This window comes from Mustela erminea, chromosome 4, assembly GCF_009829155.1.
Source record: "Mustela erminea isolate mMusErm1 chromosome 4, mMusErm1.Pri, whole genome shotgun sequence".
NCBI lineage: Eukaryota > Metazoa > Chordata > Mammalia > Carnivora > Mustelidae > Mustela > Mustela erminea.
Window position 1 is genome coordinate 51,129,089 of NC_045617.1, and position 15,312 is coordinate 51,144,400.

At 35.6% G+C, this 15,312-nt stretch overlaps 1 protein-coding gene across 2 annotated transcripts in view; it reads right to left on the reverse strand.

Moving 5' to 3' along the window:
- MEI4 (meiotic double-stranded break formation protein 4) overlaps window positions 1–15,312 on the reverse strand; it is a 248,763-nt gene that overhangs the window by 74,352 nt on the left and 159,099 nt on the right. The window contains exon 4 of one of the 2 annotated variants that reach the window (XM_032339230.1): window positions 13,560–13,691. The exons of the other annotated variant lie outside the window; for it this stretch is intronic. Coding sequence (XP_032195121.1) covers window positions 13,560–13,691 — 132 coding nt within the window. The remainder of the gene's footprint in view (window positions 1–13,559; window positions 13,692–15,312) is intronic. 2 annotated transcript variants of the gene reach the window in all.

Consider the following 15,312-nt stretch of genomic DNA (forward strand, 5'->3'; position numbering starts at 1 on the left):
AGGAAACAGTTAACAAAATCAAAAGACAACTGACAGAATGGGAGAAGATATTTGCAAACGACATATCAGATAAAGGACTAGTGTCCAGAATCTATAAAGAACTTAGCAAACTCAACACCCAAAGAACAAATAATCCAATCAAGAAATGGGCAGAGGACATGAACAGACATTTCTGCAAAGAAGACATCCAGATGGCCAACAGACACATGAAAAAGTGCTCCATATCACTCGGCATCAGGGAAATACAAATCAAAACCACAATGAGATATCACCTCACACCAGTCAGAATGGCTAAAATCAACAAGTCAGGAAATGACAGATGCTGGCGAGGATGCGGAGAAAGGGGAACCCTCCTACACTGTTGGTGGGAATGCAAGCTGGTGCAGCCACTCTGGAAAACAGCATGGAGGTTCCTCAAAATGTTGAAAATAGAACTGCCCTATGACCCAGCAATTGCACTATTGGGTATTTACCCTAAGGATACAAACGTAGTGATCCAAAGGGGCACATGCACCCGAATGTTTATAGCAGCAATATCCACAATAGCCAAACTATGGAAAGAACCTAGATGTCCATCAACAGATGAATGGATCAAGAAGATGTGGTATATATACACAATGGAATACTATGCAGCCATCAAAAGAAATGAAATCTTGCCATTTGCGACAACATGGATGGAACTAGAGCGTATCATGCTTAGCGAAATAAGTCAAGCAGAGAAAGACAACTATCATATGATCTCCCTGATATGAGGAAGTGGTGATGCAACATGGGGGCTTAAGTGGGTAGGAGAAGAATAAATGAAACAAGATGGGATTGGGAGGGAGACAAACCATAAGTGACTTTTAATCTCACAAAACAAACTGAGGGTTGCTGGGGGGAGGGGGTTTGGGAGAAGGGGGTGGGATTATGGACATTGGGGAGGGTATGTGCTTTGGTGAGTGCTGTGAAGTGTGTAAACCTGGTGATTCACAGACCTATACCCCTGGGGATAGAGTATTATGCCTCCATCAGAAAGGATGAATACCCAACTTTTGTAGCAACATGGACGGGACTGGAAGAGATTATGCTGAGTGAAATAAGTCAAGCAGAGAGAGTCAACTATCATATGGTTTCACTTATTTGTGGAGCATAACAAATAGCATGGAGGACATGGGGACTTAGAGTGGAGAAGGGAGTTGGGGGAAATTGGAAGGGGAGGTGAACCATGAGAGACTATGGACTCTGAAAAACAATCTGAGGGTTTTGAAGGTACGGGGGGTGGGAGGTTGGGGTACCAGGTGGTGGGTATTATAGAGGGCACGGATTGCGTGGAGCACGGGGTGTGGTGCAAAAATAATGAATACTGTTATGCTGGAAATAAAAATAAATATAAAAAAAAAAAAAAAAAAAAGAAATATTGGTCTAAATTTGTTTTCTTCTTGTAATGTCTTTGGTTTTGGTACTGATGTAATGCTGATCTCACGAGTTATGAAATTTTCCCTACTGTCTCTTCTAAAAAGTTTATATAACAGTGCTGTTTTCTCTTTAAATGTATGTATGACAGAATTCATTTGGAACTGGAGCAGTTTTTGTGGAGAGATTTATAATTTTAAAAATAATTTATTTAATCAGAGTAGGGTAATTGGTGTCTTCTATCAGTTTTGGTAATTTTAATCTTTCAAGAATGTGTATATTTAATTTTTTAAATTTTATTCATTTGTTTGAAAGAAAGAGAGAGAGAGCACAAGTGGGGTGAGGGCCACAGGGAGAAGGAGACTCCCTGCTAAGCAGGGAGCCCAATGCAGGACTCCTTCCTGGTACTCTGGGATCATGACCTGAGCCAAAGGCAGAAGCTTAACTGACAAGCCACTCGGGTGCCCAAGGAATGTGTATGCTTAATCTAAACTGTTGATTACTGGCAAAGATACTTTCATATTTATACTTACCTAATTCTGCTTTTAACAGGTTTATCAATATATATTACTCTTATTTTTATATTGAAATTTTCAATTTTTCCACTTGGGATTCATGATTTTTTTTAACATATTTAAAATAGCTTTTGGGACTTGTATGCTAATTCCATTATTTCTGTCATTTCTGGTTCTATTTCTATTAATTGATTTTTTTTCCCCATGGTTATGAGTCATTTTTGCTTCTTCCTATGTTTCAATTTCTGAATGGATGCTAGATATTAATGATATCATGTTGTTGACTTTCTGCATTATATACCCAGTGGGCCATAAATCTAGCTGTAAATCAGCAAAATCCTTTGTAGGTTTGTTTCTAAGCTTTGTTAGAATCACTCTACCGTAGTTTTATCCTAGCGCTGTAAGTTACCATTTGGTTAAGTGTAACCCTTTAGGGTTTCTACTCTATGCCTGGAGTATTAAATAAGGTCTTGCCATTTTGGCTGGTTGGAATTTGGGTGGTCCCAAGCACTTGTGTGTCATTAGGCTTATGGCTTCTTTGTGGTAGTTCTTCTCTGAGAGGATTTTCTTTGCTTGGCCATGTGAGGTGTCCTCCTACACATGTGCAGCTTACTATTTAACAAATAATCAAGAAAGCATCTATATAAATTTCACGAGCTCTTCTTCACGATTTTTTTTTTTTCTTCATGATTCTGACCCAGAAATACTACCTACATGAGCACAGCTGAACTTCACTTTCTGCCCCTCCAGTTTAGTGACTTGATTGGATTGCACCTGTGCCACAGTCCAGAAAGGTCCTCTAGGCCAAAAGTCAAGGCAATCATGGGGCTCTTATCATTTATTTCCCTCATCTCAGGAATCAAAATTTGGTACCACCTTTTCTTTTTTTTTTTTAAAGTTTTTATTTATTTGACACAGAGAGAGAGAGAGAGAGAGCAAGCACAGGAATGGGGAGGAGGGTTAGAAATAGACCTCTGTTCAGCAGAAAGCCCAACACTGGGCTCGATCCCAGGACCTGGAGATCATGACCTGAGCCTAAGGTAGAAGCTTAACTGACTGAGCCACCCAGGGAGCTCCCTGTACTGCCTATTGTCTGAAGTTCATGATTTCATATATTTATCTAGATTTTTAGCTTACACTGGAGAGGCTAGCTCTGTTAATAGTAAACTTTCATGACTTTTTTTTTTTTTTTACGATTTTTACTTTTTTATTTGAGAGAGAGACAGCGAGAGACAGAATATAAGCAGGGGAGTGGGAGAGAAAGAAGCAGGCTTCCTGCTGAGCAGGGAGCCCAATTTGGGACTTGATCCCAGGACCCTGGAATCATGACCTGAGCTGAAGGCAAACACTTAATGACTGAGCTACCCAGGTGTCCTACTTCCATGACTTTTTAAGTTCCTTTTCAGATGTGCTAAGAAATTATATTTGTTTTAAATAATCAGATATTTTTATATCTATGCTTTTCAAAAAAAAAAGACATGCTTTTTCAAAAACAATCATCTTAATTTGTAAGTTTGGGATACAAATTGCTAATATGAGTTGAATGCAGCTAATGCAATAAGGTCACCTTCTAAAATTTATCTCCATGAATTTGATTTCATGGAGATGAAATTTCAGAAAATGTTTGATACTATCAGTGGTCAATGCATATAGCAATAACCTATATGTTCGACAAAGACTAAATAAATCAAGAATGTGAATATCATAAGATACTATTGAGTCACTAAAAATCACATTTCCTTAGGAAAACAAAATTATGAAAATTGCTATGATATGCTGTTATATGAGAAAGAATACAAAACTATGTGCTATATGATATAAATATTTGGGGGAGCAAAAACCTCTAAGTTAAAAAGAAAATTGGAAAGATATAAAATGTGCAGTATGATAGTAATATCAGTATTTGATTTATTCATTTCTTGCATTTCCATATTATGTATAATAAATATATACATATTACTCTATATCTGACAAGAATTTTAAACCATTTAAGCCTAACATTTATAGTAGCCATCTAACATACTTATTGAAATAAAGCTTGTCTTCTTTTCTTTGTTTGTACATCCTTTCCCATTTCACCTTACTTTTCCCGAGTCCCTGTTCTCTTTCTGACTGGTGTCGTGATTGCCATACATTGGGTATGCCCCTTTCCTTTCTTTCAAATTTTAATTTTGTATTTCCCTGAGCCTACATTTAGATTACTTCAATGTTTCCTCAAATTCAGTATATCTAAACTACACTTGGTCTTTTCACAAACAAGCATTCCTTCCTACTTACCTAATTCTCCTCAATGACATCATTGTTTTACATCTTTACATCTTAGTTTTACAGTATTAATTTTTTCCACTGATTCTCCTCTCTTTCACTCTCTTCTGGAGACCGTTGGATAACTCCCTTAATATAGAGTGGTTTTCTCTCTTGCTGCTTGTGGAAGGTTTATTTCGCTGGCAGTCCCAAATAAAGAGCCTCCCTCTATTCTTGCCCTTTGCCCTATGTTCACTCCTACTCTGATTCCATCTCTTACCAGCTTATAATTGAATCTCTGAGCCTTAGATGTGAAGGATCCCTTGGACTGACTATATCAATAGCCATTCTATCACTTTTCAGAGTTAAAAAGCTGAAAAAAGCATAAAACTACATTTTTAAAATTTAATTATAATCAACATACAAAAGATACTTAGTTTCAGATGGTGATTTGCTCTTTTTATATATTAGGAATGATCACCATGATAGGTCTAGTTACCATCTATTACTATACAATATCATATAGTATTATTGACTATATGCCCTAGGATGTACTTTACATTCCCATCACTTTTATAACTGGACGTTTGTACCTCTTAATCCCCTTCACCTGTTTTGCCCATCCTCTCACCCCACTTCATTCTGGTAATCATCAGTTTGTTCTTTGTATCTAGGAGTCTGTTTCTGTTTTGTTTGTTCATTTGTTTTGTTTTTCTAGATTTCATATATAAGTTAAATCATATTTATATGTCTCTCTCCGTCTCATTGATTTCACATTGAGGACCCTCCCTGTTGTCACAAGTAGCAAGCTTCATTCTTTTTTAATGCTGAGTAATCCACTCTGTATATGTGTGTGTATACCATATCTTCTTTATCAATTCATTTATCCCAGATACCTAGGTTGCTTTTATATTTTGGCTATTGTAAATAATGCTGCAACGAACATAGGAGTACATGTATCTTTTCAAATTAGTGTTTTCATTTTCTTCAAATAAAGACCCAGAAGTGAAACTGTTGGATGATATATGGCAATTATATTATTACTTCTCTGATGAAGCTTTGTACTGTTATCCATAGTGGCTGGACCAATTTTTATTCTCACCATCAGTACAAGAGGATTCCCTCTTCACATCCTCAGCAATGTCTATTATTTCTTGTCTTATTGATACCAGCCACTCTGATAAGTGTGAGGTATTATATCATTATGGTTTTGATTTGCATTTTCCCGATGATTAGTAATGCTGAGTATCTTTCCTTCTGGCTGTTGGCCATCTATATGTCTTCTTTGGAGAAATGTCTATTCAGATCCTCTGCCCATTTTTTAATCAAGTGTTTTGTTGTTGTTATTGAGTTGTAGGAGTTCTTTCTATATTTTGGATATTAACTCAGCCGATATATCATTTGCAAGTATCTTCTCCCCTCAATAGATTGTTTTTTAATTTTGTTGGTGGCTTCCTTCACTATAAACTACAAGCATTGTAGTTTGATGTGGCCCCATTGTTTATTTTTTCTTTTTTGTCAACCTTACATGAGAAGACATAGCCAGAAGAAAATTACCCATGCTGATGTCAAAGCATTTCTGCCTATATTTTCTCCTAGAAGTCTTATTGTTTCAGGTCTTACATTTACGTTTTTAACCACTTGAGCTTATTTTTTGTGTATGGTAAGAAAGTGGTCTAGTTTCATTATTTTGCATGTAGCTCTCCATTTTTCTCAGCACCACTTATTGAAGAGACTATCTTTTTCCCATTGTATATTCTTGTCCCCTTTGCGGTAGATTAATTGATTATATAAGTATGGTTTTATTTCTGGGCTCTCTATCCTGTTCCATTGATGTATGTGTTGCTTTTTAGGCAAGTGCTCTAACTATTTAGATTACTAGAGCTTTGTTGGTATAGTTTAAAATTTGGGAGTGTGATACCTCCACTGTTGTTCCTTCTCAAGACTGCTTTGGTTATTTGGGGTCTTTTGTGATTCCATATAAATTTTATGATGATTTATTCTAGGTCTGTGAAAAAAATTCATTGGAATTCTGAAAGGGATTCCATTAAATCTATAGATTACTTTGCATAATATGTATATGTTAACAATATTATTTCTTTTAACCTATGAACACAATGTCTTTCCATTTAATTGTGTCATATTAAGTTTCTTTCATCAATGTCTTATAGTTTTCAGAATACAGGTCTTTTACTTCCTTCATTAAATTTATTCTTAGATATTTTGTTCTTTTTGATGTAATTTAAAATTTTTTTCTTAATTTCTCTGATAGTTCATTATTAATTATAGAAACAACAGATTTTTATTGATTGATTTAATATCCTACAATTTTGCTGAATTCATTTATTACATCTAATAGATTTTTGGTGGAGTCTTTAGGGTTTTCTCTATATAAGTATGTCATCGGCAAATAGTGACAGTTTTACTTCTTCATATCTAGCTTGAATGTCTTTTATTTATTTTCTTGCCTAATTCCTAAAGCTCTGACTTCCTGTACTATATTGAATAAAGGTGAAGCATGGACATCCTTGTCTTGTTCCTGATCCTAGAAGAATAGCTTTCAAATTTTTACTACAGAGCATGCTCACTGTGGGTTTGTCATACATGAACTTTATTAGGTTGCAGTGTATTCCCTCTATACCCACTTTGTTGAAAGTTTTTAATCATAAATGATGAATTTTGCCAAATGCTTTTTCTGTAGCTCTTCAAATTACATGATTTTTATACTTTGTTTTGTTAATGTGGTGTATCATGTTGATTGATTTGTGGATGTTAAACTATCCTTGCAACCCTGAAATGAATTCTAGTTGGCATAGAGTATGATCCTTTCAATTTATTGTTGAGTTTGGTTTGCTAACATATTTTGTTGAGGATTTTTGCATCTGTACTCATTAGGGATATTGGTCTGTATTTACATTTTTGTAGGGTCTTTGTGGTTTTAGTGTCAGGGTAATGCTGGCCTCATAAAATGAGTTTAGAAGTGCTTTATCTTCCTCAATTTGTGTAGTAATTTGAGACTATGTATTAATTCTTCTTTAAATTTTTGGTAGAATTCACCTGTGAAGCTAACTCTTCCTTAGCTTTTGTTTGTTGGGATTTTTTCCCCTGAATCACTGTTTCATTAATAGCAATTGGTCTGTTCAGATATTCTATTTCTTCATAAAATAGAATTTTAGTTTTGGATATACGTGTCTAGGAACTCAGTCATTTCTTCTAGTTTATGTAAATTTGTGTATAATTGTTCACAGTATTATTTCATAACTCTTTGTATTTCTGTGGTATTGATTGTAATTTCTCCTCTTTAATTTCTGATTTTGTTTACTTGACCTCTTTTTTCTTTTTCTTTTTCTTTTTTTTTTAAAGATTTTATTTATTTATTTGTTACAGAGAAAAATCACAAGTAGGCAGAGAGGCAGGCAGAGAGAGAGAGAGAGAGAAGCAGGCAGGCTCCCCGCTGAGCAGACAGCCCAATGCGGGGCTCGATCCCAGGACCCTGAGATCATGACCTGAGCTGAAGGCAGAGGCTTAACCCACTGAGCCACCCAGGTGCCCCGACTGACCTCTCTTTTTTCTTGATGAATCCGGGTTAAGGTTTGTCAGTTTTATCTTTTGAAAAACAGCACTTAGTTTCATTGATCTTTTCTCCTGCAGTTTTTGTTTACCTACTTATCGATTTATTATCGATATCTATTATCCATTTATCTATTTCACTTATTTCTTTTGTCTTTATTATTTCCTTCCTTCTACCATGGGCTTTTCTTTGTTGTTGTTCTTTTTCTAGTTTCTTTACCTATAAAGTTAGATTGTTTGAGACTTTTTTGTTTCTTGAGGTAGGCCTGTAGAACTTGTCTCTTAAAATTACTTTTCCTGTGTCCCAGACATTATAGAATATTGTGTGTTACCATTTTCTTTTGTCTCTATTTATTTTTTTTATTTCCCCTTAGCTTTTTCACGGACACAGTGTCTAGTAGCATGTTGTTTAGCCTCCACATGTGTGTTTTTCAACTTTTTTTCTTATAATTGATTTCTATTTTCATACTGTTGTGATTAAAAAAAAGATATTTTATATGATTTCAGTCTTCTTAAATTTATTAAAAGTTGTTTTGTGGCCTAACATGTGACCTGTACTGGAGAATGTTCCATGAGTGCTTGAAAAGAATGCATTTTGTTTGGAAGGTTTGGTATATGTCTGTTAAGTCCAACTGTTCTAATGTGTCATTTAAAGCTACTGTTTCCTTATTGATTTTTCTGTCTGGATGGTCTATCCTTTGAAATAAGTGGGGTCTTAACCTTCCCTATTATTATTTTGTTACTATGAATTTCTCCCTTTACATTTCTTAATATTTAGTTTGTATATTTAGTGTTCCTATGTTGAGTGCATGGATATTCACAATTATTATATTCTCTTTTTTGGTTGACCCTTCTGTCATTATGCAGTGCTCTTGCTTGTCATTCATTCCAGGCTTTGTTTTAGATTCTATCTTATCTGATATAAAGATTGCTATCCCAGGTTTTTTTTTTTTTTTAGTGTCCCTTTGCATGGAGTATCTTTTTCCATTCCTACACTTTCAGTTTATACATGTTTTTAGCTCTGAAGTGAGTCTCTTTTAGGAAGCATATAGATCAGTGTTTTTTTTTTTAATCCATTTAGTCATCTTATTTTTTTTTTTTATTGGAGCATGTAGTTCATTTAAATTTAAAGTAATTATTGGTAGGTATACACTGATTGCCATTCTCTTAATTGCTTTCTGGTTGCTTTTGTAGTTCTCTGTTCCCTTCTTTTTCTGTTGTTCTCTTTCCTTATGGTTTGATAATTATTTTTTAGTGTTATGTTGGTATTTCTTTCTCTTTATTTTTTGTGTATATATTACAGGTTTTTGGCTTGTGGGTACCATAAGGTTCATATAGAACATCCTAAGTATTTTCAGTCTATTTTAAGTTGAAGGTAATTTAACTTGGAACATACTGTAAAAACACTACATTTTTTACCTTCCTCCCCACATTTTATACATTTGATGTGATATTTTACATCTTTTTTCTGTGTATCCCTTAACTAATCAATATAGATATACCTGACTTAACTACTCTTGTCTTTTAACCTTCATACTAGCTTTATATGTGACTGATTTACTACCTTTACCATATGTTTGCTCTTACCAGTGAAATTTTTTATTTCTTAATTCTTTCTTACTTCTTCTCTGGCCTCTTTTCTACTTAAAGAAGGCCCTTTAACAATTATTATAAGATTGGTTTACTAAAAGTGAACTCTTTTAACTTTTGTTTGAGAAACTGTATTTCCTTTAATTCTGAACGATAGCCTTACTGGGTAGAGTGTTGTTGGTTGTAGTGTACTTCCTTGCAGCACTTTGAATATCATGCCACTCTCATCTGGCCTGCAAAATTTTTACTCAAAAATCAGCCGACAGTCTTACGGGTGGTAATTTGTATGTAACTAGTTGCTTTTCTCTTGGTACATTTAATATTTTACCTTTTTAAAAATTTTTTGACATTTTAATCCTTAATATCTTAGAATAGACCTCTTTGACTTACTGGGGCTCTCTATATTTCCTGGATCTGGTTATCTGTTTCCCTCCACAGGTTTGGGAAGTTTTCAGCTATTATTTCTTCAAATAATTTTTCTGGCCTCTTCTCTTTCTTTTCTTCTGAAATCCTTATAATGGGAGTATTATACCCTTGCTGATATTCCAGAAATCCCTTATCCTATCCTTATTTTTCAAATTCTGTTTTCATTTTGTTGTTCAGTTTGGATGACTTCCACTACACTGTCTTTCAGATTGTTCCTCCATTCTTTTGCACCCTCTAATCTGCTGTTGATTCCCTCTAGTGTATTTTTCATTTTAGTTAATGCATTTTTTCAGCTCTGATTGGTTCCTTTTCATACTGTCTGTCCCTTTTTTGAAGCTCTCATTGTATTTATCCATTCTTCTCCTGAGTTCAGTGAGCACCTTTATGACCATTACTTTGAATTCTTTATCAGGTAGATTGCTTATCTCCATTTTACTTAGTTGTTTTTCTAAGGTTTTGTCTTGTTCTCTCATTTGGAACATACTCTTCTGTTTCCTCATTTTGCCTGACTCTGCACTTGTTTCTGTGTGGCATTTTGTGGGGCATAGGAATGCAATAATTCCTGGTCATCAGATCTAGGCACTTCAGGGTTGTTCCTTGTGGACTCTGTGTGGTCCCCAGTGGTTGGTGAGAGTCCCAGCTGCAGTTGATGTGGGTGTGCTGGTGAATGAGTTTAGTCCCTGGTGTGGCTGGTTAGAAGGCCTGCTGGCAACTATTGTGGATGTGCATGTGGGTAAGGCTCTTTCCTCCCTCTCTGGGGCAGGAGTTGCTTTGGGGAGTCCTGGACCTGGCCAAGACTGTCCACCATGTATGGCAGGGTGGGAACCACTTTGGAAGAGCACCTGGCAGGGTAGGTGGGTTTGAGCAGTGCAGCCACAGAACACTAGGGTGAGTCACACCCAGTGCTTTCAAGGTAGATAGAGAATTTTCTGAATGAGCATGGGCTAACTAGCTTGAAGGAGGATAAGAAAAATTGTGCCTGTCAGCATTTTTGTTCCCAGAGGCAGTTCCTATAGATCCTTGACCCTCCAGTACATGCCCTAAAAGTAGTCAGTAAATCTCCTTTATGTATGGCCCAGTTTCTTTTCAAACTGCTGCCTCTATGCTGGCTCCCAGAGTGAGTGGGATTGTACTCAGGCTGTGAAGAACAATGTCAGTTTTCTGTAGCCCTCTGGCTCTCCTGAAGCTAAGCCCTAGTGATTTTTAAAGATCCTAGATTTAAGTCCTATTGATTTTCAAAGCTAGATGCTATGGAGGCTTACCTTCCTGGTGTATATCCTTGAAGGGTGGAGGTGGTCAATGTGGGCTTCTCTCACTCTTCAGGAAGGACTTCCACACCTGTTACATCTCTCTCATTTGTGAGTTGCCATGCTGGGGATTTTGGGTCCCAACCAGAATACCTCTCTGCCCCTACCCTTCTTGATGTGGCCTTTCCTTTGTATCTTGAGCTGTGTTAAAGTTGTTCTGATAGTCCTCACGTTCTTCTCAGAGAGAGTTGCTCTATATGTAGTTGTAGTCTTTGTGTGTCCATTGGAGGAGGTAAGCTCAGGATCTTCCCATCCTGTCATCTTGATCCCCTTCCTCTGCATTTGCTAAACTACATTTTCTATACTCTCTAGCTGCTATGGTTATGAGTAGAAAGTTGGCTTAGAAACACATGCACTCACATAGACTTTGTAGTTCAAACTGAATCACATAGTGAGACAGGTACAGCACAGGGCACACATTTGTCTGTTGTACATTGCGGCAGGACTGTTTTCTGGAAACTATGATGGTAGCAGCAGTTCCTTGATTCAGCAGGCAGCTTCCTAGTCATAATGATAAAGGCATCAATTCCTCTGGTAGCCAAATTCTGCTCTGTCATTATGGAAGGAGTTCATGAAAAGTACAGCCTGAAGTATCTTTCCTTAGCCCTCTCAACAATCCACAGCTACTTATGCATCCTTTCTGCTAAAATGGCTGGAGCGAATGTTGTTATCTACTCAAAGAATACCAAGTAATAGTTTCCTTGTTTTTGTCTTTAAACAACTATACTAACATCTAGATTAGGAAAATTCATGCAAAACATATTAATGCATTATTACCTGTCAAGAGTAGTTATGTTGTATTCTTCTTATTATTATTCTCAACTGATTTTATAATCAAAATGCCTATGTTCGAATTATGGCTTTAAAATATGTTGTTTCTGCAATCTTGGTCAAGTTGCTTAACCACTCTTAGGTTTGATTTCTTTATCTATATACTAGGTAAAAAGTACAACTAATTCATGGAGATTTATGAAGATTAAATGAGAATATGTAAATAAATTTTTTTTTGTCAGAACTTTATTTTCTACACAAATAATATGATTTGATCAAAGTCATTTCCCACATTGCTTCCTGTTTTTAAACTCCATGACCTTACCTTGTTTTTTAGAATGCTGGGCACCCATTTTAGATACCTTTTTAAATGATTTATTTATTTTAGAAAGAGAAAGCACACACAAGTGGGAGGAGGGGTAGAGGAAGAGGATCTTCAAGCAGACTCCCCACTGAGCACAGAGCCCCAGGCAGGGCTCCATCTCATGACCCATGACATCATGACCTAGCTGACACCAAAAGTCATATATTTAATTGACTGAGCTACCCAGGTGCCCCTGGGCATGTATTTTAAAAATTACACCCAGTGCCTCTATATTGTCATCTTCTGATTTTCAAATACATTTTTCAAGTTGTTTCTTTTCCATGAAGTCCTTTCAGGGAACTGCAACCTACCTTGATCAATTCCTTGATGTTGGAGCTCCTACAAACACCAAGTATTTTAGCACTCCACTGTTTCCCAAATGGATTTTTACTCCTTAATTAACATCAGTAACAATTAGTTTAAAAAAAAAAAAAAACCTCACAAACCACTTAAAAGAGTTTACCATTTAAGAGTCCCTTGAAAAACTGCTGTCTAGATGATTTATCATGTCATTCAGTGACTTCAATTAGATTATACAGTACTTTTGGAATGTATTGTAAAATGTAGGAAACTTAGATATAAGTAATGATTAAATACTATTTGAAATTACATATATAATATTTTTTTCTAATTAAATTTGTTCTTCTTTACCAAAACATTTCTTCCTATCTCTAATTTTAATTGTGCTTATTTCTACCACAGAGACAGTAACAATATTAAAACAGTGGACAAAGTGAACACGTAATATACCAGGGTCAGCATTAAAATATGGGAATGGCTTCTCTTAGACAAGTTTATCAGCATTGATGTGAGAGTTTGCACAGATGAGGGGGCCTAGAGCGTGAGTTTTCAAACTTGGCTACTCACTGGGATACCTAAAGAGCTCTAAGAATACTAATACCTGCATCTTAAACCCAAAGACCTCCATTGAATTGAACTAGCATATGGCTTCACAATGGGATATTTAGAAGTTAACCAGATGATTCTCATAAACAATTAGAAATAAAAACTATTGGTGAGAGGCTTTTTTTACATTTAGCATCCTCTCCCAATCACATTTTTCTCACTGTTTTGCTTTAGGAACATGCTGCCCAATTAGAGAGATTTAAGGCCATTCATCTAAGCATTCTTTGTCACAGTGGCACCCCTGGCATACATATACATGTAAGGATGATAAGATGGTATTATTTTGAAAATGATTTTCTGAAAATATCTTTGAAATTTTAGTAGACTATAATCGTAACCACATACTCTAGGAAAAAAAATGGTAATAACTAAAATATCAACATGGCAGGAAGCAGAGAGAGGAGAAAAAGAAAGAAAAGTCTATAGCTATATTAACTATAGGTAAGAGTTACAGTTTTTGGCTATATATACCTGATTGATGGTACCCAAAACATCAGTGAAGCTGTTTACTTCTGATAAAAGCAGAGATATTATAGATTTTCTCAACAAGCTGCAACTTCCCAGGGTTACCAGACTCTGAGAGACATAATGCTGCACCTGAAACTAAAGATAAAAATGAGTAAATTTCTATTTTCTATCTAGTCAGGTCAAAATATATTTAGAGGGCAATTTCTAAGACTAAGATAAATTATGACTACATAAATAATAAAATTTTGTACAGCGGTTAATATTTTGAAAGGTATGACAAAGTGCTGAAATGGAAGTTTTAGTTGAAGTATCAAAATACATAATTATATTTAGGTGATGGACCATATACAGAATGAATAAAGAAGATAAGACTCTTAAGCCCTTACCCACTAGATATAAGTATAGGTGTGTGTGTGTGTGTGTGTGTGTGTGTGTGTGTGTGTGTGTGTAGTGAAAGAATGGAGTTTGAAGATGTCTTTTGGAATAGATATTGGTGCACTATGAATCCCACCTCCGCACTGAAGACAGGTGGGAAGGACTTCCTTGTTCTCTATTAGTCAAAAGAGAGGCACTTTAGAGAGAGAGAAGAAAAAATGCAGGACTCTAAATTTTCATGTAGGGACAGCAGAAAGTACTCACCACTAAATAAATGTAAAGGAACAATGGGAGACAATAAAGTATATCCCATATAATTATTAGGAGAAATGCCATTTGATTATTAATCACATTAAGGTATGTATAACTCAAAGCTGGAACTTCATTAAACATGTCCCTTAATATATTTTGGAGAACGGAAGCTTCAGAAATATCTTGAAACAAAGAAATAACACCTATCTTGTCATGTTCTATAGATTAAAATCATATTGAGGAGACATTGCTTTTGTATATAAAGTGTCTAAATGACAATGCTATATAATGCCATGTGAAAGTAGGAAATGTCACCTATGTCCTTTAAGATAAACACTTAACATAGATACTTCTCAAATTGATATTTTAATAATATACTTTAAAAGTTAATCAATGACAATAACATAGTGAACACCTTATAGAATTCAACAGAAATTTCTATTGTAAATCTTGATATGCACAACTCGTTCTTAATAATAGTTTTCTAAGTCAGCTTGTCAACTCAATCCTAAAACCACATCAATTTATTACTATAGGAAATCAGAGTTATTTATCATTGTTGTTTCTCAGTAATGTAACTGGCTAGAACTCACACCCTCTGTAATTCTCCAGTGTCACTTTTTTGCAGATAATTTACATTTTTGTTTGTACTTGAAAAAAGAATACCCTTATCTAAGCCCTTAAAAAAATTCTGTTGGCTATTTCACTGATGCTCTAGTTGTTTACTTCCTTTCTTAATATTTAAGGCTTTAGGAGATTAAGAAAAAAATTCACAGTAAAATAAAAGTTACTTTAGAAAGTGAGAATAAGGGGTGCCTGGGTGGCTCAGTGGGTTAAAGCCTCTGTCTTTAGCTCAGGTCATGATCTCAGGGTCCTGGGATTGAGCCCCGCATCAGGCTCTCTGCTCAGCGGGGAGCCTGCTTCCTTCTCACTCTCTGCCTGCCACTCTGTCTACTTGTGATCTCTCTGTCAAATAAATAAATAAAATCTTAAAAAAAAAAAAAAGAAAGTGAGAATAAACTTATGAGGGTAGTCATAGGGTTAGGTCTGTGGACTGTGGACTGCTAACACTGCCTGAGCCAAACCCTAGCTCCACTGCCTATTAACTTGTACTAGCGAGTTACTTAAC